At 52.5% G+C, this 22,849-nt stretch overlaps 8 protein-coding genes across 8 annotated transcripts; 2 read left to right on the forward strand and 6 right to left on the reverse strand.

Annotated features, from left to right (window-relative positions):
- Positions 1-140: 140 nt before the first annotated feature.
- Positions 141-968, reverse strand: CKM354_001154500 (uncharacterized protein; the record flags this gene model as incomplete). The annotated part of the gene is made up of 1 exon (XM_044807039.1): positions 141-968. The coding sequence occupies one exon, from the start codon at positions 966-968 to the stop codon at positions 141-143; it is 828 nt and encodes a 275-aa protein (XP_044662974.1).
- Positions 969-1,327: 359 nt separating this feature from the next.
- CKM354_001154600 (uncharacterized protein) lies at positions 1,328-3,373 on the reverse strand (the record flags this gene model as incomplete). The annotated part of the gene is made up of 3 exons (XM_044807040.1): positions 1,328-2,233; positions 2,292-3,191; positions 3,251-3,373. The coding sequence occupies 3 exons, from the start codon at positions 3,371-3,373 to the stop codon at positions 1,328-1,330; spliced, it is 1,929 nt and encodes a 642-aa protein (XP_044662975.1).
- A 748-nt stretch (positions 3,374-4,121) lies between these two features.
- Positions 4,122-6,782, reverse strand: CKM354_001154700 (uncharacterized protein; the record flags this gene model as incomplete). Its single annotated transcript, XM_044807041.1, has 1 exon — positions 4,122-6,782. The coding sequence occupies one exon, from the start codon at positions 6,780-6,782 to the stop codon at positions 4,122-4,124; it is 2,661 nt and encodes an 886-aa protein (XP_044662976.1).
- Positions 6,783-7,442: 660 nt separating this feature from the next.
- CKM354_001154800 (uncharacterized protein) lies at positions 7,443-9,233 on the forward strand (the record flags this gene model as incomplete). The annotated part of the gene is made up of 6 exons (XM_044807042.1): positions 7,443-7,463; positions 7,520-7,563; positions 7,620-7,700; positions 7,764-8,074; positions 8,127-8,259; positions 8,312-9,233. 6 exons carry the CDS (start codon positions 7,443-7,445, stop codon positions 9,231-9,233), a joined length of 1,512 nt encoding a protein of 503 aa, XP_044662977.1.
- A 6,281-nt stretch (positions 9,234-15,514) lies between these two features.
- On the reverse strand, positions 15,515-16,121 carry CKM354_001154900 (uncharacterized protein; the record flags this gene model as incomplete). Its single annotated transcript, XM_044807043.1, has 2 exons — positions 15,515-15,946; positions 16,002-16,121. 2 exons carry the CDS (start codon positions 16,119-16,121, stop codon positions 15,515-15,517), a joined length of 552 nt encoding a protein of 183 aa, XP_044662978.1.
- Positions 16,122-16,316: 195 nt separating this feature from the next.
- CKM354_001155000 (uncharacterized protein) lies at positions 16,317-18,032 on the reverse strand (the record flags this gene model as incomplete). Its single annotated transcript, XM_044807044.1, has 5 exons — positions 16,317-16,900; positions 16,962-16,997; positions 17,059-17,391; positions 17,452-17,778; positions 17,831-18,032. The coding sequence occupies 5 exons, from the start codon at positions 18,030-18,032 to the stop codon at positions 16,317-16,319; spliced, it is 1,482 nt and encodes a 493-aa protein (XP_044662979.1).
- An 809-nt stretch (positions 18,033-18,841) lies between these two features.
- Positions 18,842-20,053, forward strand: CKM354_001155100 (uncharacterized protein; the record flags this gene model as incomplete). Its single annotated transcript, XM_044807045.1, has 2 exons — positions 18,842-18,910; positions 18,968-20,053. The coding sequence occupies 2 exons, from the start codon at positions 18,842-18,844 to the stop codon at positions 20,051-20,053; spliced, it is 1,155 nt and encodes a 384-aa protein (XP_044662980.1).
- Positions 20,054-20,856: 803 nt separating this feature from the next.
- On the reverse strand, positions 20,857-22,452 carry CKM354_001155200 (uncharacterized protein; the record flags this gene model as incomplete). The annotated part of the gene is made up of 1 exon (XM_044807046.1): positions 20,857-22,452. One exon carries the CDS (start codon positions 22,450-22,452, stop codon positions 20,857-20,859), a length of 1,596 nt encoding a protein of 531 aa, XP_044662981.1.
- Between the last annotated feature and the right edge of the window lie 397 nt (positions 22,453-22,849).

The raw sequence follows: 22,849 nt of genomic DNA on the forward strand, positions 1-22,849 counted from the left end.
AAGCCTCCTGTCCGGTTCTTCCACATCTTGTTCAGATCGATCTCGTATTCGAACGAATAGACATAGATAGAAGCCACAGCTTTGTTGCACTTGTGCATCAGTTCGACGCGCGTGCCTCGCTAGTGACGGCAGTATGCCGTTCAAGACACTGCCAACCTTCCATTTCCAATCCACCCGTGCCATACTATGCCTGCTTGCTGTGCAACATCTTCTGCCGTCCGGCCATGCGCGTCCTTCAGACTCCTGACATCAACCTTGCCAGACTGATCTTCTCGCATCAGGCCCAAAGTTGCCGCTTCCTGGAACACCAACGCCGGGAACTCGAGTTCTGGATACTCGCTCGCAAGCAACAAAAGCAACCAAGCGACTTCGCGATGGCCATTTGCCACAGCAGCGTGAAGTCCTGATTGCATGTCACCTATTGGATCTTGATAGCGGAGAATTTCGTCTGCGGTTTTGGGAGGTCCGGAAGGCTCTTCATCTTCGTCCTCTTCATCGTCAGGTTCACTGCAGCTTTTGATAAGATCCGCAATAGCGCGATGATCCCCTTCTCTGCAAAATTCGAGAAATGCGCGACATTTGCGTTCTTCAGGATAGGCGCGTAAATAGGATTCTTCTTTGAGAATAGGGAAGATGTCGAGGTTGTGTTGCAGGCCGCCTTCGTTGTTGAGGTCGACTAGGATTTGGGTTTCTGTTGCCGGAGTTGAAGATGAGGAGGAAGAGCCTGCTGCTGCGCCTGTTGTGATGTCTCGAGAGCATTTGGGGCATGTATCGATTTCGTAGGATTCGAGTAAGCATTCCCAGTGGAAGTGGTCGCCGCAGGAGAGGAGGACGTCGTCTGGTACGGTTTGAGGTGTTTCATTGTTGTTGTCGTCATTCATCGAGATATCGCCTTCTTCGTCAGAGAAGTCTTCAGTGTTGACTTCGACTTCTAGGGGCTTTTCGCATTTTGCGCAGGTGGCGGACATTTTGATTTTGCGGGCTGGTTGCTGCTTCTCTTTAATGATTCTCCAACTTTCGTTTTCACAGGGTTTCGGTATCAACCTGCACGGCTGACTGTCGTTCGTGCCGGTGGGCTCTGAAATTTCGTTGATTGTTGTGCTTTAGTTACATGTAGAGTGTCTCTGTCGCCGCTGTGTCAGAAATTTGTCGTCATCGGAGGCGAGCCGAGGCGGGCGCCGACGTCTGCTAGACAACACTTCCTGTGACTTTGTGCTACATGCTTCTCCTTTATCGCACACAACTATTCATCAGGTTCCTCTGTTGCTATGGACAAGTCGATATATGGACTCTGCAAGACTCAGCAAGCTCACAGGCAAATCCAAGTCTAGACCACAAGAACCTTCAGCTCACAGGGACTTCCAAAGGCCACACGAAACCTCCCATTCTGCTCCGTCAGTGTCCCACTCGTAATAGTGCTGGTCTCACCTCCTAGACCTGGCAAATTATTGATGGACTCGCAACCTGGCGAGCTCAAAGTGATGACCTCCGCGGTGGTCTTGTGAGAGCCCTGGAACTGGACCTCCACCACGCTTCCCGGACCGTAGTAATTGAGAAGCTTCAAGTACTTCGCGCCAGCATTTGTCCTCTGCGCAGACCAGTATACAGGCCCAATCCCCTCGCCGAATTGGGTATCGACCTTGAGCGTCTCATCGCCAAAGTACGTTGCCAAGAGGGAACTAACGTAGTAGCTGTTGGACTTGAGGATCTGCGTGGCAGTGTGCTTCATCAAGGCGACAGTGTTGGGTTCGCGGTCGTAGTGCTTGTCCATTGCACCATGTGCAACACCGCGGATGACATCGGCATTGCGCTCCGTTCCTAACAACATGATTCCTTCTGATAAGGACATGCCCATTGTCTGGGCACCGATCTCAGGAAAGCCGTCGCTGTTCTTGAATATGGCAGCATACTCGCCCACTATCACGGGATAGTTTCTATCTGTCTGGTCGAATGCGGCGTATTCGTTTGCAAATCTGTCCTGGTTCTGGTAGATGTGTATGTCGAGCCAGGTTCCTGGATTCTGGACTGGCGAAGGAATGACGGATGATATGAGCTTGATGTTGGGATACTTCGCGTGGATTGGATTATAGAATGCGGCAAAACGGTAATCTCTGTATGACTGCTCGCCACCCCAGAGGAAGTCTTCGTTGCCAATTTCGATGTACGGGATATTGAAAGCCTCAGGGTAGCCCAAGGATGCACGTTGAGCTCCGAAACGAGTGGATCTATCGCCCTGCATGGTTGTCAGCTTGTGGTCTTGCTTTATGCCACTGCAATTTTGAGGCACTCACCATCAAGAACTCCAATTGGTTCATTGCGCTGTCCACGTAAGGCTGCAACTGTTCACGTGGGACCACATTACCACCGATGTGCAAGCCGGCGAAGATTCCGAGGATAGGAGCTTGATTCGTATCACGGCACCACTGCATCATTTCCAGAAGGCCAAAACCATCTGTCTGCTCGTCACCCCAGACGCCAATATGTCCATTTCGGTTCCTCAGGTCGCCGATAGTCTCGTTCCATTTCCATTCTTCTCCGAAACGTGGACCTTCCATGTTGTTACCGCCTGGCAACCGAATGTTCTTGGTCTTCAATCCTACGAAAGCATTGGTGAGATCCTCGCGCATGCCGTTGTAACGATTCTGGTACGTCTGCTTGAACACGGAGAAAAGGTTCAGGTATATGCTCCGACCAGCCAATGGAGCGGCATCGAACAAGAACTCGAAAGTGTTGTTTGGTGTCGAAACGCCTTGACTTGGCGTGAATATTGGCCAGCTGATTTGTGTCCAACCATCTGCGCGAGATGCGACACTCGCGTTGACGGTATGCAAGACACGATTGTTCAATTTGTTGCGGAATTGTGCTCTTGCGTTTCCATTGTACGCGCCTCGCACATAGACTGAAGCAGCATAACGCTTCGCTGAGTCTACTGACATGCCATAGTATCCAGCATTGGATATTCCGACTAAGCCTGTGCTACCTGTTGGTACATCGACCCGTAGGTGTCCTTGCAAAGCTGTTGACAGCTGTGGCTGGGATGTGTCGACTGCGATTCGGACGCCGTTTCCGATGGGAGTCCAGTAGTCGGTAGTCTTGATAGGGCTCGCTTGTCCATTTTGACGAGATCCTTGAAACGCTCTGTTACGAATCAATTCGGCATAGAAGCCACCGTCACCTGATTGATATATGTCCTGGTGAATAATTAGAATAAGCTTCAACAGGAGTATAGTTTACTAGCATGGCACCTTACCTCGTAGAGAGCCCCGTAATGGATCGGGCTGGTGGCGTTACCACGTGCGTCGGAGACTGTCAAGAGCTGGGTTTGGGCGACGGCCACCGTAGCCCAAGAAAGCAGAATCGATGGAAGTAACATCGTGTATCCGAACTCCCGATATGTTGGGTTCCCTGCTTACAAGTACATCGAGAAGTTTCCTGATATTCTTATAGCATCAACCTATTCGGAGTCGTCATCGTCTATTCTCACTTCGATACATCTCTGGCCCGAAGCAACACATTACAATGCGAGCAATACGATCGAAACTCTCGCTATGAAGAGGGGAATAATGCTTGTACAATGCCAGCCTAGAGAGTATCTCCACCAATGGTGAGTTAGCTCGGCACTGGAGAGTTCATCGTGGCGTGTTCTTAACACATCGATGGAAGAGATCAGACCATGGCAATCGTTCAGTGTACAACATGCGAACGATCGATCAGCTGCTAACGCTGGACGAGAGGGCTAAGCTCACCGACACTAGAATGACCATGCACCCCAGACTCGAACCTTCACGCTTTTAGTTTTGGTCAGGAGGAAGCCACAACCTTGTCGATCATCCCATAGTATGCCTCGTGTGGTCTGAACCCGAGCTCGCTGAAGTGCTCACCGAGCAATTGTGTCGAGGATCTAACGTCTGAGTTCGTAGCCTTCCAAGACATCTTACTGATAGCTGAGTTTCTAGACATCAGCCACTCGCTGGCCGATGTCCCGAACATTCACTTATGGCAGTGGCAAGAGGGCGATGTGCTGCAAAGATGAGACTGAAGCACTAATGCTGCAGCTCAGGCAAAGGAGTATATGCGATCTCAGTAATCAAGTTTGACCCATGTATACCGAAGCCCTGGCCTTATGCCGTTGGAAGTGGAAGTACCTCATCCTCAGGTAGAGCATCAGTCCTGACTGCAAAAGGTGGATACAGCGCCGAAGGAGGCCACGCCTCCGGTTTGTACACTTCATGCCATGATCTTTCTCCCGACCCTACCTTCTCGACCTTGCCAGAACACGGCAGTGTGACGACAGCAGAAGTGTTCGGCGGGACAACTACCTTGAGATGAAACACAGAGTTCTCATCTCCATCTTCTGTTGTGATGTACCACAGCACTCGAAGTGTGCCAGAAGGCGTCAATTGCTCACCTTTAGCCCACATCAAGCCGCCTCCTGGCACCGGCTCGATTGCTATCTCTCGCCAACCAGGAGATATAGCACGCATTCCGAGAATCTTCTTGTGCATCCAGTCACCAACAGCACCCAGCGCATAATGATTGAAAGAGGTCATCTCACCCGGATTGATCGATCCGTCCGGTAGCATACTATCCCAGCGTTCCCATATTGTGGTAGCTCCCATTGTGATGGGATACAGCCAGCTCGGGCAGATCCGGTGCAAAAGCATACGATAGAATAGACTGGGGAGCCCGACTTTCGACAAGGCGTGACCGATGTATGGTGTGCCTGCAAAACCGGTGGCAATGCAGAAGCGACTGCCTCGTCGTATCAATTCTTGAAGCCGCTCAGCTGCTCGCAGTTTCTGATGCTCCAAGGGCAGCAGGTCGAAATGAAGAGCAAGGACATAGGCAGTTTGTGTGTCGGGGGACAGCCTTCCGCAATGAATGACATATTCGTCTGTGAAGCTCTTTCGTAATCGTTTGGCTTCGGAAGCATAGAGGTCTTGGGCTGACTTATCGTTAAGCAGCTCACAAACGCTGCTCATTGTTTCAGTAACGTGTACGAGGAACACGTCGCTGACAAAGTTCGGATCCGTAGTCGTATTTCCCGGGTCTTCTGGCGGGGCCAAAGGATCAAGCCAGTCTCCGAGCTTCCATTCTGAGGTGTAATTCCATAACCCATTCGATCGACGTGGTACAGCTTCGTACCAGGCCTTCATGCTAGCAAACTGCTGCGACAACACGTGCTTATCGCCAGATGCTCTCCATAGCGACCAAGGAACCATGATTGCAGCGTCTCCCCAAATTGCGTGAGCGTCTTTCTCCAGGCCTTCGACAACATTAGGTATAGTGAGTGGCACAATACCATTGTTCTCCAGCTGCTCAGCGCTCAAATCTTCGAGCCAAGAGGATATCATCCTTGTAGTATCGTACAAGAAATTAGCCGTGTCGCTGAAAACGGCAATATCTCCAGTCCAGCCTAATCTCTCGTCTCGTTGTGGGCAATCTGTGGGAATGCTCAGGAAATTCGAACGCATCGACCAAACAATATTTCGGTGAAGCCGATTCCACATCGGATTCGAGCATTGAAATCGTCCCTTACGCTGCATATCGGTATGTAGAACAACACCGTCGAACATGGTTTTGTCCAGCTCGCCGGGCCAGCCATCGACCTGCACGTATCGAAAGCCATTAAATGTGAATTTTGGCTCCCACTCGATTGTGTTACTAGACAGCTTCAAGATGTCTGTGGCTTTTGCGCCCCGAAGCGGATGCATTGCCACCTCACCATGATCAAGCACTTCAGCGTGGCGGAGAACGATCTCGCAAGCTTCCTCTGCAGACACACGTAGCCTGACTCTGCCTGAGAAGTTCTGCCCAAAGTCTAGAACACATTTTCCAGATGGCGTCCTTAACACTTCGCGAACGGGCAATTCCTCGGTACGACGCACAGGTGGCGCTGTAGATGCGACGAGAGCAGAAGGTAAAGGCTCGCATTTCACAGCTTTTCGTTGAAACTCCGTCAAGGTAGCGTCATGTGTCTCACCATCGTAGAGACCAGATGCGGTAAAATTGCTGTCACTCCAGGTCCATTCGTCGTGTGTTAGAATAAGATCTGTGTTGCCATCCTGGTAGACAATGTGGAGCTGGGCAATGAGCCCAAGCGAATCCCCATAGATATTCGTTCGTCCGCCCAAAAAGCCAAGTCGGCCACAAAACCATCCCTCAGCAACGGTGACTTCAATTTCTAGATCTTTGTCTGCCTGTAGGTGGGACAGTACATCGAAAGTCTGGTATGCCAATCGATGGTGGTAGCTGGTCCAGCCCGGAGCGAGGACATGATCTCCGACTACCTTGCCATTGACACAAGCTTCATAAACGCCGTGAGCCGTGATACACAATCGAGCAGAGACCACGACGTCTCTGAGCTTGTGTTGACGACGGAATACGACTGGTCTATGAGGCTGCCCAGGAGGAATGTTGCGACTTGGTTGGATGAGGCGACAACACCAATCACCCGGATCGAGAAGTCCTGCTTCAACCGTCGACCAAGCACTCCATTGAGAGAAGTCTCGTTCACCAGTTTCCCTAACACGAACACGAATGCTCGCCCGCTCTCGAGAGTTCAGCGGCCTCCCTGGCCAGGGGACTAGAATGTTGTCTCTCGACTCGACCAGAAAATGCTCAATATGCTGATCAGGCCATTGAATCTGAAGCTCATAGGCCTCTTGATACCAATGGGTCACGGTTCCGCTGAAGCCCCAAGATATCCGTGGCGTCGACAGCCCGATTCCAATTGGATCTTCCTCGTAGTGTTCAAATCGTGGCTTGGACAGAGTGATCATTTCTTCGACGAGCTCCTAGGTATCCTGAGCACAGCAGCCATTGGCAAACGCCGTACAGGTCATGTCACTCATTTCCAAAGAGCTCCTCGAATCATCGCCATGGCCACGAAGTCGTAGCATCTCTGACCGAGTGAGGTCTGTTTTGAAGCGGGGAAGTGGCGTTGCGACAGCGCCATACGGTATTGCTCTGGCCGAGCGAATATCTTTGTGGCTGTTAGCGACATGAGATCTACTTCTTGGTGAAAGATGCGGATTCGTGGATAATTTATAGATGACTTAGACTCCAACTTCCCCAGATTTGCTCAAGCTCGTGGCTGAAACCTTGAAGAGCTTGATGGCGAAGTGACCACTGAGCGTTCGTCAAAGCCGAAATCCAGATTGGCAACTCCGGAATACGAGTGAACTTCGCGCTAAAGTACCGTTCTGTACCGACAAATCGATCTGGCGCGCTATGGATCGCACTCACACTCGCAAAGATATACGCGCGAACGCCACGTGCGGAGAGCCGGACAAGGCACGCCACGAGCCTACTGACATTCGGCCTCTGTTACGGCGAGTTCCAGACGAGTGTTATATTTGACACTTCATCGACTTGGTTCGGTCTGAGGTGTACATGATCTATTACTGTCAGCCGATTCAGGCACAGTGGAGACATTGAGGATGAATCCAAAGCTTTATCAGGTTTGTATCCACCATCAGCAACGGACCACGAGAGACAATAGCTGACTTACGACCAGCTCCTAGTCGGGCTGTTCGCATCGTTGGGATCAGTTCTCTTCGGGTACAGCAATATCGGAATTCGCAACGTCGTCCATGTTACTGATTCCTTGACCATAGCTATGATCTCGGCGTCATTGGAGGAGTGGTAGCGGCCGACTCATTCAAGAATTATTTCAATGAGCCTACCAAAAATGAAATGTGAGCTGCACATACACCGCGAAGTCTCGCACGAAACAGGACTCAGCTAAGCACTGCTCATAGTGGTGCTGTCGTGTCGGTATTCACTGGCGGCGCATTCTTCGGCGCTGCCTTCGCTGGACCGAGCGGAGACTACTTTGGTCGACGACTTACCATCATGATCGGTGCTGTTATCTTCATCCTCGGCAGCGCGCTGCAGACCGGTGCACAGAATTTGGGCTTTCTCTACTCCGGACGAGCTATTGCGGGGATCGGTGTCGGGTTCTTGGTGATGATCGTTCCTCTCTACCAGGCAGAGATATCACATCCTACGACCCGTGGACGTTTGACGGGTCTGCAGCAGTTCATGATTGGGAATGGAGCCATTGTCGCAGGTGATGATGATCGGAATACGGGCGAACAGGATCCTGCTAACATCGCTTCCAGTGTACTGCACTTACGGGACCAACAAAAACCTCGGGGAGTTCGATAACAATGTGTGGCGCATTCCACTGGGAATACAGATGGTTCCTGCAGGAATTCTTGCTCTGTTGATCCTACTCTTTCCCGAATCTCCACGGTCAGTGTATCAACCTGTGTAGCATGTTAGCTGATACTGACACTACCCAAAGCTGGCTCATGGACCACGACAAGTCCGAAGAAGCACTTGCAACCTTGGCCCGACTTCATTCTCGTGGTGACACCAACGACGCTTTTGTACAGGCAGAATTTCAGCAAATCACGGAACAAATTCAGGACGAACGTCGAAATGCGGTTTCTGGCTACAAGGAACTTTTGACCAACAAGTCCAGTCTTCGACGTCTGATCTTGGTAACCGCAATTCAAGCATCAGTGCAGATGACAGGCGTCAGTGCTGTGCAGTATTTTGCGCCAGACATTTATGCCGCCTTAAATGTCGGTACAAACGATGCGCTGAAGTATCAGGGCATCGGATACGCAGTTTCGGTTGTTGCGCAACTGTGCACCATTCTGTTCATCGACAGGATCGGTCGCCGCTGGCCTATGATCATTGGAAACCTGGTCTGCTCGCTATGCTTCATCGTCATCGCCGCCACCATTGCACGCTTTTTCTCTGTGAACGAAGGCACCCAGAATGCCCTTCTCTGGCTCTTCATCGTCTTCAACTGGGTGTTTCAATTCGCATTCTCTTTCACCTGCGGCTCTCTCTCATGGGTCATCCCATCAGAAGTGTTCGACACTCGCACCAGATCCAAGGGTGTTTCCATCGGAGTCATGGTCTCGTTCGCTTTCAACACCATGATCGGCCAGATCACAGCCCCTGCCATCGAATCGCAAGGCTGGCGATACTTCTTGCTCTTCGTTATTTGCAACGTCACCAACGCCATTTTCTTCTGGGCCTTCCTTCCGGAGACCGCTCGCCGGCCCCTCGAGGAGATGAACTACCTGTTCAGCTCTACCAGCTGGTTTGTTCCGGGCACCAAGTCTCGAAACATTCCATCCGAACTGCTGGAACGATCAGAGGAGCTGGAAGCGAAGCGTGCTGCGGTACAGGTGGAGGATGTGGCGGGATAAGTTACGCATCAGATGATGATTGGATGTTGTATTGGGAGAATTTGTTTGGTCGACCCTTCGAGATGGCATATCCAACAGCAGGCAGAACACAGTACTGCCATCATGCCAGCAGGTATGACTGTACCCCAAGACCAGATGAAGCGCATATTAATTTCCTACTTGAACAAACGTGGAAGAACACCCACTTGTGGGTACGCGACTGCGCTCCTGTCAGCCAGTGCAACCAGACAAAAGTCGCAGAACCGATGTCTTCGGGAGACCCGAACGTGAAGTTGAGCCCGATTGGGTTTCTTGCCCTTGTTGAGCATTGTGTCCTAGACATGTCTGTTCAGAATGAGTTCGAGATTCGTCGTCATTTTACTCGTACTGGCTGTAGAGGGTGAGTCGAGGCGAGCGCCGAGGCTTCATGTATGGATGGATGGATGGAGTTTATTCCGCCCGGCGCTAAGCACCTAAAGGGCACACTACGGATATTACGTCATCACATTGCTTCCGGAAATTTTCCTGAACTCCAAATAGCCCATTCGGTTTGTCCTATCTCAGTTCTCCTGCTCCTTCTGTCCTATGTTGCCGGAAACTCGTACTAGGTTAGTGTGCACAAGCTCTCTTGAAGTCGCTCCTCCAAGTGTTCACTGTCCCATCTTCAGCGAGTGAAGCGTGTCTTGTTAATAGTACGAGGGTGCGTTGGGGGAAACGGTTAGTAGTAGTAGGTGTAAGGTTGGTGGCGTTGTGTCCTCTATGTGTCTCGGTTGGCCGTCACCTGGCTAGGGGAAGGTTGGTACGATGAGCTCTCGAGACGGCCTGTAGCCATAGCGAACTGGATCGTCGCCAGGACTGCGTCTATTGCCGGTTTCCACTTCTCGTTGTCTGATGCTGCCTTTCCTCCGAGAAAAAAGGAGAGGTTGCCCCTCATAGTGTCTGTATGTTGTAGCATCTGTAGTCGGAGATCATCCCACAGACGGCACCGGAATAAGAAATGCTCGACGGTTTCAGTTGCTTGCGTGCATGCGCACAGGTCTGATTCTGCAGCTCCTATCCGGTGAAGGTAACCATTCAGTCGTGACATTCCGGTCCGGAGCTGTGCCAACACGCTCGCTTGTTTGCTTCCGAGGCGATCGTATACCATCCGTGTATGTGGACCAGGTATCGCGGTGTCGATTCGTCGTATATGCTTTCCTACGCCTTCGATCGGCTGCCGTCTTTTCCTCGTTTCTGCTTTCAAGTGGCTAATAGCAGTCGATCTAGCTGCTGGCCGGGTCGACTGTGGTATTTGACCTGGCTCCGTTGCAGCTTTCGCCGCCTCTTTTGCTTTTTGGCCAAGCTCAAACTCTGGAGTGGGACACCACGCCAACCGGACAGTATTGTGGCCCTGCAGGGCCCACGCGCTCTTATAGATTTGTTGTATGGTTTCCTGTCCCGACTGCTGTCTAGGCCGGCATACTGCCTGTAGTGCTGCTCGGTTGTCTGAGAAGAGATATATATTCCGCGAGACGGTAGATAGGGGTATTTGTGCAAGGCCTTCTGCCAACGCTATCAAGGCCGCCGTGTACGGGTTGTGCTCCGTCCTTGCTGATACTGTAGTCGAGACGACGGTGGATGGGGGCTCTCCCCGTTCGGTGTCTTGTATTGCGACTCCTGCGCCGACAATGTTGTTCCTCGCCGAGGAGCTTGTTGCGACACAGATACCTGCGCTCTGTTTGGCAGCGTTCACCGCTTCCTCTGTCGTTTCCTTCGCATCTGCTGCTAGTCGCCGGTGCCACGGTGCTACTGTGTATGGCGCGATGCTCTCCATACCTCTTGTCGATACCTTGTAGGTAGTTGACATCTGTTGCAGCGGGGAGCGGAACCTCCGGGTCGGTATAACCCTGAGTTTCGACAGCGGATTGGTCGTAGGCAGCGAGAGGATATCGACCCATGTGCTCGCGGCTTTGGCTGCGTGTCGTTGCTGGACTGTGCGCATGCTTGCCTCTGCTTCGGCCACTTCTCTTGCTACTGTGCGGAAGCAGCCCGTGACTGCCTGTGCTCCGATTCTTTGTACTCGATTTACTGCAGCCGCAAGTCGCCCTTTACACTTGTACATCCACACCGGCGATGCGTAGTCGACTACTGGCGCCACCATTGTTTCGAACAGCCTGCGGGCGGTAGATGGTGACAGCCCTCGCAGTCGTTTCAGTGCCATTGCAGCAGTAAGACCTGCAGTGGCCGCTCGTGCGATATGCTGTTGGAATCGAAGTTCCGAGTCCACGACCACTCCTAGGATCTTTGTGCTGGTCACCGGCTCCACCTCTTGTCCCTTGACCAGAACTGGTCGGACGCTACTTCGGCACGGTATTCGCGTAAAGTGGATAAAGGCTGTCTTGTCGCCTTCAAAGGTGGCACCGCTTCTTTGTTCCCACTCTATCGCTTGGTCGACAACCGCCTGGATCCTGCCTTGGTTTGCCTCTGCAGAGGGGCCTGTGACCCACGCTGTGTAGTCGTCGACAAATGCTATAGCACCGCCATTGCTATCGATCTTGCGCTGGACGAGGTCCGCATTAAAAAAGAGGAACAGGACTGGTGATAGTGGCGACCCCTGCGGCAATCCTGCTTGCTGTAGCGCTTGTCGCTCCGATGCCTGGCCATTAACTACGATTGTAGCCGACCGGTCCGAGCAGAAGGAATCGATCCATTTGACTAGCGTTGCGGGGATGCCCCTTGCTTGGAGTCGCTGCAGTAGTCTTTCCTTACACACTCCATTATATGCACCTTTCACGTCGAAGCTGATCAGGCTGAGCACCCTCCTGTTACGCCATGCCTTGTAGATGTGTTCCTGCAACAGGAGGATCGCCTGTACTGCCGATCGTCTCTTCCGAGCTCCGAAGTGGTTTGTTGGTAGGAGGCCTGCGGTTTCGACCGCATGTGATATCCTTTCAGCTACTACTGCTTCAAGCGCTTTGCCAAGCGTAGCGAGCAACGAAATAGGTCGCCATGCCTTCGCAGCTGTATAGTCGCTCTTGTTAGGTTTCTTTAGTGGAATGATTTTGGCTGTCTTCCATTGGGCCGGCAGTATACCCTCCCTTAGCGACGTTCGAAAGAGTGTTAGAACCCTCTCCTTTACGGCCGGCCATACCCGTTTCCACACTACCGCCGGCAGCCCATCCTCTCCTGCTGCTTTCCACGACTGCGCTGCGAACACGCTCCGTTCAACTTCGTCCATAGTGAGCGGAGGCATATGGACTGGCCTCCTCTGCTTTCGCTGCCCTTCGTCCTCGATCACGGGCGGAAGGGGTGGAAAGAATGTTGATAGCAACTCGGTCGCCTGCTCTCCCTTACCACTTGTAATCGACCCATCCCTCCTCGTAAGGGGCGGGATCTGGGAGGAGCCTAGGCTGGTATCGGCCTTCATATACTTCGCCGCCTGCCAGATGTTGTTAGTGTCGTCCAAGAATTCTTCCCAATGCCTCCTCTGCTGCTGACGGACGGCATCATGGTATTCCTTAGAAGCGATCCGTGTCTGTTTCTCGAGTTGTTCGCTATAGGTGCCCGCCCTGCGATAGCTCCTTGCCCTGTTCCTCCAACGGGTATAGATCTGACGAAGCTTAGTAAGGTCGTGTGTCCACCACCTTTTAGCATACGGCGACGGTTTCGCGACAGGAGTAAGTGCGTGGACTGCTGCAAGTACCGCACTCATGAGTTGGTCGGCCTGCGTCTGTACATCCACTAGTACATGCCCGTATATGTTTACGGCCAATGGCTGGAGTGTACTAGTAATCTTCGCACAAATCTCCTTCCAGGGTGCATTCTTGAGTAGCAGTCGTGGCTGGACTATATGCTCTGGCATGTCGACATTAATGGTGGTCTCGATCGCGTGGTGGTCCGATCCGTGCTCTGTCCCATAAATCCTACACCGGACGAGCGCGGCGGCCAGTTCCTCGGAGGCGAGCACCAGATCGATGGTGCTTTCGTGCTTGCCATTCTGCCACGTCTTGGTACCCCTCGGTAGGAGACTGCGTAGCGCAGAGTCGTTCATAAAGTCCACGAGTCCGTCTGCCTCTCCTTGTCGGGCAGGTGAGATGTCGTCCCCACCCCATAGCTGGTCATGTTGGTTGAAGTCGCCAGTTAGAAGTATATCCATTCTTTCCCTCGTTACCCGTCTCCTTGCAGTGTCCACGCTTTGCCGCAGGAGCTGTATCGTCTCCGCGAGTGCTTGCGGGTTGGCTGGCACCACGTAGACCGATGCGATGAACACCGACCGATCGGGTAGATGCAGCAGCGCTGCGGTAATATCGGGAGAGGGCACCGGGACTGGCTCACTCTCTATCCCCTTCCGGATCCAGAGCATACTTCCAATTACCCGTCTGCCTTCGCGCGTTTCCGTAGGTATCATCTTGGTCCAGTGTGGATGGCCTAGCGGCGCGGTCAACACCTTGCCCTCTCTCACAAACGAGCAAGGTTCCGATAATGCGATGACTCCGAAGTCCTCGAGGTCTGTATCATTCATTACGCTATGTTGCACCACTCGCCGCTTGCCGACATTTAGTGAAAGGACCTTCAAGGGGCTAGGCATTAGCGACAGGAGGAGGATACAGTATTCGACAGTTCTTGCTGTACGATTCGTGGGGTCCACCACATGGGATGCACTTTGGAACCAAACCCTCGGAGTCGCATTCGGTGTGGCGGTGACCTTCTTGCGCGCACTTAGCACACCTCTGTGGTTTGTTGCACGTATGTGCGATGTGGCCTATCTCCTGGCACCTATAGCACTGCATTGGTCGTCGGCGCGGTTCACAAACCCGGGTGTATGCCGATTCTCCTGCTACGTGGAAGTACTGTTCTTGTAACAGGCGTGCTGCGTCGTTGCCTCGGGTTAGGTAGACTATCATCGACCCATATGCCTTCATACTTTCTTTTCGGCTGATCCATACAATCTTGGCGATTTTGGTCTCGTTCTCCTTTTCTAGCATCTCAATCACTCCCGGTCGGAGGTCCCCCGTCTCGGTGATCACGGCCGTGCGGTTAGCATTGTCGACCTTGATTGGGTGGAGCTGGTCCCGTAGCACGCGGCTTCCCGGTGTCGCGGCTGCGGTCTTCAACATCGCCTCTTTAACCTGTGCCAACTCGCCCTCACTTCTGCAAGCTACGCGGATTCGGTCGGCGTTGCGTGGGTCCTTGGTAACTGCCACACAGCGCCACCGTTCTTGTCCTTCGACTCCTCGCATCTCTCTCTCTATACACTCCCTGACCGCGCCGGGGTGGGTCCTCGCTTTCTCGGCCTCGTCGGCTCTCGAGATGTCGATCGTGCAGTAGAGGGAGTTTGTAAAAGCTGATGGAGTTGTGCTCATCGTGAGACTGCGGATGTTGCTAGGTTGACTGTCTGGGGGTGTGCGGGCTACTTCCGCATACGAGCGACTTCCATTAGTAGGTACGGCTACGTTAGCCAGTTGTTCCTGAATGCTCGCTGCTACTTGCTGCTGAATGCTCACTGCTACTTGCTCTTGTATTATAGTTGTAATTTGTTCGATTGTTGGTACCTTCGCGACTATTTCCTCCAGCTGTTTCAATTTCTCTTCCGCCTGTGCTGCTCGTTTTCCTGCCTGTTCCGCTCGCTTTTCTGCCTCCTTGGTTCGCCCTTCCGCCTGCTTGGCTCGTTCTTCTGCCTGTTTTGCTCGCTCTTCCGCTTGTTTTGCTCGCTCTTCCGCTTGCTTCATCTGTGCTAGCATTTGTCTCTGTGGTGTATTGTCACCAGCCGCCGCCGTCGTTTGTTGTATACTATCCCTGCCCTCTTCTACTACGTCCAAGCTCTTTTCTCCCGCTGCCCCAGACTTTGTCGCATTCAGGGTGTGCGTGCCTCGATGCAGGCTCCGGTAGTTGATGGTGCCGTGCGATGCTACTCGTTTTGGGCGCACGGTGATATACTCTCCGTCTCCCGGAGGTTCCGCCATCCTCCTCTTCTCGCTCGTCTTCAGTCGTCGCTGAGTATGCTTCAACAGGTTGGATGGATCGTCCTTAGAGTATGCCGCACGATCTTTTCCGAGGCTTCATGTGCATTGCTGATCATCCACTAATTCTGCACGGCCGAAGCGGCAAGAACCTTAGTTATACAAACGATGTCCACCGGTCCGGCAGGTCGTGCGAAACATATCGACACCAGTGCTGTGTGCCGGCCGCTTGCAATCGCCATAGGCAGTCTATCTGAAGAGCACTCGTGCCCTTCGTCCCACTCAGCATCGACTTCGGTGGTGAAGAGCGAACGCCTTTCGTCCATTACTAGCATGTCCGAGTCGGTCTGACCCACCGTGTCACTACATCAAGGCCAATCCATCCTCTTCCCACCTTTCCAAACAATGACCCCACTCGTCACGGTTACCACCATCGAACCAGATGCCGACAACCGCAACTGGGCAGGGGATCGACTGCACTTGACCATCCTCAAGTACCTTGCATACCAGAAGATGGCCTTGCTCTTCGTATAGCGTTCTCGAGAGGATAGCGAAGTACGTCTTGCACAGCGGCTTTCTCGGCTTGGGCACGCGGCGTAAAAACTCGGCAGCGTCGGCCGCTGTTTTTCCTCGAAACGGAGATTGCCATTTTGGGTCGAGTGGAGGCTTCGTCCCTTCTGGCGAACGCATTCCAGGGAAGTGGAAGTCCGGTAAGCTGTTGTAGTCGTCGGCTAGCCAGAGGCTCTGACATCCATCGTTGCCGTTCTCAGATCGTCTCAGGACGTCTTCGATTTCCTAAGATTTTGCGTTCAGTTTGGGCGAACGCGACACGGCTCGAGTATCGACTTACGGCGACAGGCACATCCTCCAGCACAAAGAGGGCGTAGACATCAATTCTCTCCTCTTCATCCCGCCAGCCTGAGTGGAAGAACCGTCGTTCCTCTTCTAACTCTTCTTCGGTGGGCGACATGCTGAACGTGCGGTGTTTGTGAATCCAGGTCAGTCAAAAGTTGCAGGTGTTTCGATGCAGGCGTGTTTGCTACTCAATTGGTGGGAAGCCTCAGGCACTCGGCGCGATGCAGTTCAGCCAAAAGCTCAAACAGGAATGTCAACACCGGATAGGATGTGACGAACTCTCCTTGGGGGCACTGGGTATTATGAATTCCTAAAAATCCAACCCTGTCCTCTGCACAATTCCGCACTGGAATTTCTGCTTCACGAAGAATCGATTGTCCGTTTCCCATACCTCAGGATTTCCAGGATTCACATGATGAATCTCAAAGTTCCTATAAATCTGAGGAATAACCTTTGCGACTTCAAGCAGACTGATGTTCTTGCCGATACAGGTTCGCGAGCCTAGCCCAAAAGGCATGAAACTCCTCTCCAAGACAGAAGCGCCTTCTTCGAGCCAGCGCTCGGGGCGAAAAGTGTCTGCGTCTGGTCCCCAGATACTGGTATCACGATGCAATGCCCAGGCATTTATTCCAACGCAGGTACCTGCAGGAACATGGTAGCCGCAAAGCTCAGCACCAGAGGCGGGTACAATCCTGGCCAATATTTGGCCCGTTGCGGGATGGATACGAAGTGCTTCTTTGATCACAGCTTGTAGGTATGGCATGTTTTGGGCCTCTTTGAAGGTCACTGGATTTGAGATTCTACCTTCGCGAGCGAACGTGTCGATTTCGTTGCGAAGCTCTTGTGCGCATGCGGGGTTCCAGAGCAGACTGTAAATGATACATGATAAAGTTACTATGTCAAAGTTAATTCCTGTATTCATGAGACCTGATGTCGGCAGGGCGTTGCTGCTTACTGGCTGTGGTATCAGAGCCTGCTGTGATGTTGGAAGCTGGGTAGAAACAGTACGTCAGATTGACCCGCACTTCCTGAAGAACCAATTGCTCACTGACCGACGGTACTTTCTTGATACGCGTCACTGATCGAACCAGAATCACGAAGTCTCATAAGTTTGGTCAAGAAATCGTCTCGATCAGACTGAGTTCTGCCGTGCTTCCGATCCCCGATGCATTGAGCAGCAAAATCATTCAATCCTTTTGCTGGACTTGGCCTGCTCAGACGGTGATTGAGGGCGTGAATCCAAAGATTTAGCTTTGGCACAAGGCCAATCGCTGAAGCGTAAGTAAGCATTGTATCAATTCCTTTCAGTATTCCCATCGAATCATAGCCACGTTCCATCATGCCAAACGGCTTGCCAAGTGTAATCTCGCCGATTACATCAAACGCTGTCGGAGTGACGCATTAGCAGGCATGAGAGCAGCTGTAACATGTTGAATGTGACTTGCCGTAATACTGCATCCATGTCGGTATGTCGATTGACTCTCCCTTCTCAGCACAGAGGGTCAATCTGGAGCAGAGAAAACTGTTCATGTGATCGACGTGTGGTTCGCACGAGACCAAAGCTGTCATGCTGTATAACGACGCGACTTTACGTCGAGCGTCCGAGTGGATTTGAGGACTTGACTCTGTGAACAGGTTTACACCACCATGCGGATCACCAAACGGCTGATAGTAGTTTGATTTGGTGAATGCGGAGCCAGGACCGTAAATGATCTTTGACGCGATTTGATCGCACACGCTGTAGCGGCCTGGCGCGAGGCGGACAATAGGTCCTGTGACATGGTCGATTACAATTGCAATCACAACACTTGATGGTCCACGTACCGTATCTTCTGTGGAGCTCGACATTGGTTTTCTCGAAGTCGCCTTTACATACCTGCCAGACTTCCCACAGTCTGGTGAATCTCGCAAGGGAAGGACCAGGTACTGTCCGCAATGGATCAAAGATGGCGCGAACAAGTTTGGTGAGTACACGTAGTATGAGGATAACGGGCACGATCACCGCTAAGCGAAAAACAAGGTCCATCTTGATCGAAGCGTCGTTGCCGGGCCTTCGCACAAGTGTCTGGCAGTGGCAATATGGCTGGCAACCAGATGGCTGCGTGAATATTGTAGACTTATATCTTGCTTCGCCTCGATATGTAGAAGTTCCGCGGTCAGTGGTGATTCCGCGGAATCATCCATTTTCCGAGGTTCTTCTGCTGTGGTGGTCATCATAGAATAACATAGTGCAACTTGTTTGCCATATGAGAAGGCTTTGTGTGCCTCATTTGAAGTCCTGGCTTGGATGCGACCGAACTGTTGCACGTAGTTTGCTGCACAGTGTATTGTGGGTAACTCCGCGGACTGGCTCCGCATTGTGAAGCACGAGAGCTCAGCCCGGAAGTTAAGTCGTGCCGGGAGCGGTTATGCATCTGCTCTTATGGGATTTTGCTTCACTGTGGCACCGCACGGCCCGCGACGAAGATCTGGTGGGAACCCGGCTAGAATGATGATCGTGCGCTGGTTGTGTTGTAGCCTGGGAGGAGCAGGTAGGTGTTGTCGAGGCAGAACCCGGTGAGTCCGGCGGAGGCGGCGGGATTTTCTGCCTTCCTCGCCCGTCTCAGCACAGTTTACAGGAACACCCAGGCTCTGCAATCCTTCGACCCACGCGGCCGACAAGGAGCACCTTAGGTTCTGGCCTCTGCAGACTTTCGGTTCAATCGACCAGGTTTTCACCTCTGTGAAGTGCTGGCTGGAATTTCCCACCTCCATCACCACTGCCTCATCTTGCGCCGGCGCGGGGATGGGACGGCGACCAGCGACTTCGCGGCTGCACATCTACGAGGCTGAACAATGGGCGAGAGGAAGTCGCATGTGAAAAGCCGCATGGGCTGCAGCCAATGCAAGGCGCGGAGGGTCAAGGTAACACACGACCTCAATTCTGGCCGGGGTCTTCGCTGACTTCAAACCACTTAATAGTGTGACGAAAAACACCCAGCCTGCGGCAATTGCAGACGACGGCAAGAGCCTTGCTCTTACAGAAACCCAGAGCCCAGCGTCGCCTCTTCTCCGGACGCCAATGGGACAGGATATGCCAATGGACCGACTCAGTCACCTCAAGCTCACATCAAGCAGCTCGAATTGATGCACCAATTCTGCACCGATACCTATGCCAGTTTGGCATTGAAACCTCAAGGAGTGGAAATTCAGCAATTCGAGATCCCCAAATTAGCATTCCAGCATGGTTTCCTGCTCGACACCGTCTTTGCCATCACTTCTCTTCACCTCGCGTATCTGCGGCCGCATGAAGCTCAATGGCGAATGGCAGATGCAGCCAGATACCAGACGCAGGCCATAGCAGCAACGCGACAACACGTGGCCAAGCTCGAGGCTTCACAGTGTCATGCCATGTATTTCTGCTCAGCTCAATTGGGAATAATCGCACTGGCCTTTCGCGCTATCGATTTGGAGTCCACGGATGCCTCTACCATGACCGAGACTCTGCAACAGTTGTCGCAGCTGTGGCGTGGAACATGGTCCATTTTACTCGCTTCACGAGAGCTCGTGCCACCCGAACTCTACGATGTCCTCTTCCCAGCGCCAGAATGGGCGCCCCCGACCGGTTCTCTTTCGCCCACTTTGGCGGCCTTTCTGTCCACTTTGAAATCTAAAGTCAAAGCTGATCCAGACGTCAAGGATGTAACCGTGCCTATTGGTCCGACGGTTTCGATGGAGCATCAGGCTAGCACAGGATGTCTCATTGCGATTGGCAAATTGGAAATCCTCTTCCAATCTTGCGAGCCAGAGAACTCCCGGATTCTCGCCTATGTGGTAGAAGTGCCACAGGTGTTTTGGGACTTGGTTCACCAGCAAGATCCCCTGGCATGTGCCATTTTGCTGTTGTATAGTACCACGTATCGAGTCCTCGAAGGCCACTGGTGGGCAAAGAGTATTCGACATCAGCTTACTGAAGAGCTATCGCCTATTGTCGCATCAGGAGATCCAGAGCTCGCAGAAATCGCCATCTGGGTGCACAATGCTTCCACACCTAACAGCGCCGACTGAAGTGCGCAGTTCGCTCTACTTTTACGTGGGCCGATGGTTGTTTCGAAATCTCCGCTGATCATAACGATGGCGGGACAGCAATACCTCTGCTACAAGTGAGAAACTCTACTCGCTGGGACTCAGACCATATTGCGCGGAACGGGGACTGGCGTCATAGCTAGGATGTCCTCTCTGCCGCGACTCCACTCCAAAAGAGCTGCCCGGTGATGGAAACCAGCAGCAAGTTTATGGCAAAGCGCAGCCCGGAAATCCTCCGCGTGTATTCTCACAAGCTCAGGCCCATGGTCGACCCCAAACAGCATTCTCAGCAGCCCATCCCAAACAACAGCAAGCCAGCTTCAGCAGAGGACCTGATGACTCGCATTCAGAGAAACCAGCTCTAGCGGCAAACATGACGATTTTCAGGAAGAGAAGCTCTCCCGAGCTCCATGACTACAGAGGGTATTACGATCGACCTTGGTAAAGAGGAGGCTCTACGTCGAGCCAGAGTAACACGAGATAATGTTCATGATAAGAATGCCGTCTGGAAGGAAAGGAGAAGCTATGCAGGCGGTAACAATACGCAGCAGTGCGCGAGGGCATAAAACTTCGCTAGGGTGACCACCAGGAAGGTTGGAACAGGGCTCAAAGCGAGTCGAGTCTGATGATTCGTAAATTCTGGAGCCCGTATCTGTACCATTATGTAAAACTGTATTCTGATTCCGTCCGTCACGAGTACAGTCTGCACATCATTATACAATCTACCTTCGCTAATAACATACAATGCCATCATGCCCCGTCTCCCATCTCTACACAATCTCTCCTTATCTTCCCCAAGCCCTCCACCACAACCCAACATTCGCCGCAACAAGTAGATCCAGCATGCCATACCCCTCAGGCTGAATGATCAATTTCCCCAACTTGGCTTGTTTCCCTCCAAACCCACCTCCAGCTTTTTCTTGACCTAACGACAAATCCAATTTACCATCGTCGTCAAACACGAAATCCACGTTTTCGTTCTCGCTCGAAGAATGCAATCGTCGATGAAGACCGCTCATATATGAGCTTCGTTTATCACCGTTGCTGCTGAGAGGCGCATTGGCGATTTTGGATGAGGCAGTAGGGAGGTTGAATCGTAGTTCGGAGACTTCCACTGGAATGGTAGAGCCGTATGTTGATGGGAGATGATGTTTGCATTTCAGGCTTTTGCCAGATACACCAGTTGTGAATTCGCAGCGTGCGTCCCAAGGACTGGTGAAGGTGTATCCTTTGTTTCGTCGATCGGCGTATGATGAAATGGAGGAAATATCGACTGAAGACCGGTTTGCTGTTCGTCGCGAGGAGACGTCTTGATCGAGATTTGTGACGGATCCAAATCTGCTATGCTGGCTGTACTCGTGTGCACTATACTTCGAGCCCGGCATGTAGAGTCTTCGACGGAAGACGCCTTCAGGAGCGCCGCTGTTTCCCGAACTTGTGGTATCTTGGCTCAGTGGAGAAGTCGGTCGTTCATCTTTCAGGAATTGTGTGTACGCCGGGTTGGAGATATCCAGGAATAGCGGCGCTCCACTTCGTTTCGTTCTTTGTGCTGCGCTGGGGTTACGCAGGGCGGCAGAAGATATCTCCTGAAGCGGCGGGTCGTGGATGAAGGCGACATTCCACTGCTCGCCTGAGGCAGGATCTCGGCGAATGAGTGTCAACGATCCTGCCGGTGGGAGGTCTGCTGGATCTAGTGGCGGGGAAGACGGCTCTGACAACTGCATCGAATATGGATTGTTTTCATCGCTATGTTCTGCTCGTCGAAGAAGGTGCTTGTTGTAAGTGTGCAGGGAAGTCTGCTCAGAGTAATCCTCAGATGGTGGTGATGGCAGAGGCCGACGTGGTAAGACTGGTAAGCCCGGACTGAGCAGAGGGCCATGAACATTGCTTTGGTCCCTGCTGCCTACCGGCTTACGGACGACACGGCCATGCTTGGGAGGACTTGGCGTTCGCGGTTGCAACTGCGGCGGGCCATCGTCCAGCGGGTAAGGAGGAGTTGGCGGCGCCGCCGGCCTTCGAGGAGATCTTCGAGGCAGCACAGGTTTGCGTTTCAGGCAGTCTTCTTGTATTGGGACCAATTGGGACGCATCTGTATTGACTGATGATGGACGTCCCCGTGGCTCCTCGTAGTCCTCTGGCGAATTGACATGTATGTAGTACAAAGAGCTCGAAACGTCCTCGGCGGTGACCACTTTTTCTCGTGGCTTCATCGGCGTGAGGAATACATCGCGGCTTCCGGGTACACGTGCAATGTATAGCACGAGTGGGAGATGCGGTATGTCTTGCTTGAATCCCAGTTTCAGTGGCGGATTCGCTGCAATGTCGGTAACGGTGGAGAGGGAAGTAGCCTCTACTATGGTAGTCTCCATATCGTAAGTCATGCTATCGGCGATCGTGTCAACGAGGACTCGAGACGTCGTTGAACGTTGGAGAGCGTTATGGGTATCCAACTAGGCAGTCGCTATCAGGCTTGTTCAGGCAGCTTCGTTCCAGGTTATCGTAGCATCATTCGAATCTGTCAAACCGCGCAGATGGGTGTTTCGAGGCCGTAAGAGTGTTGTGCACTATTCCATATGTACAAGAGGTGAAAGTCGAGCCAACTGCGAACTTCACGGACGTGTCGCTAGGATGATGAAGCATGAGGTGGCTATAGCGTGGCTGAGCATCCAAGTCGAATGTGGAAGACTTCGTACGCAATCAGCGGCCGAAGCATTGCCGCCGCGAGTGCGTCAATTGCTCATTCCACCACCTCAGGCCACGCAATGGCTCAGTATCGCA

The sequence above is a fragment of the Cercospora kikuchii genome, assembly GCF_019650295.1.
Source record: "Cercospora kikuchii DNA, contig_00008, whole genome shotgun sequence".
NCBI classification, from domain to species: domain Eukaryota; kingdom Fungi; phylum Ascomycota; class Dothideomycetes; order Mycosphaerellales; family Mycosphaerellaceae; genus Cercospora; species Cercospora kikuchii.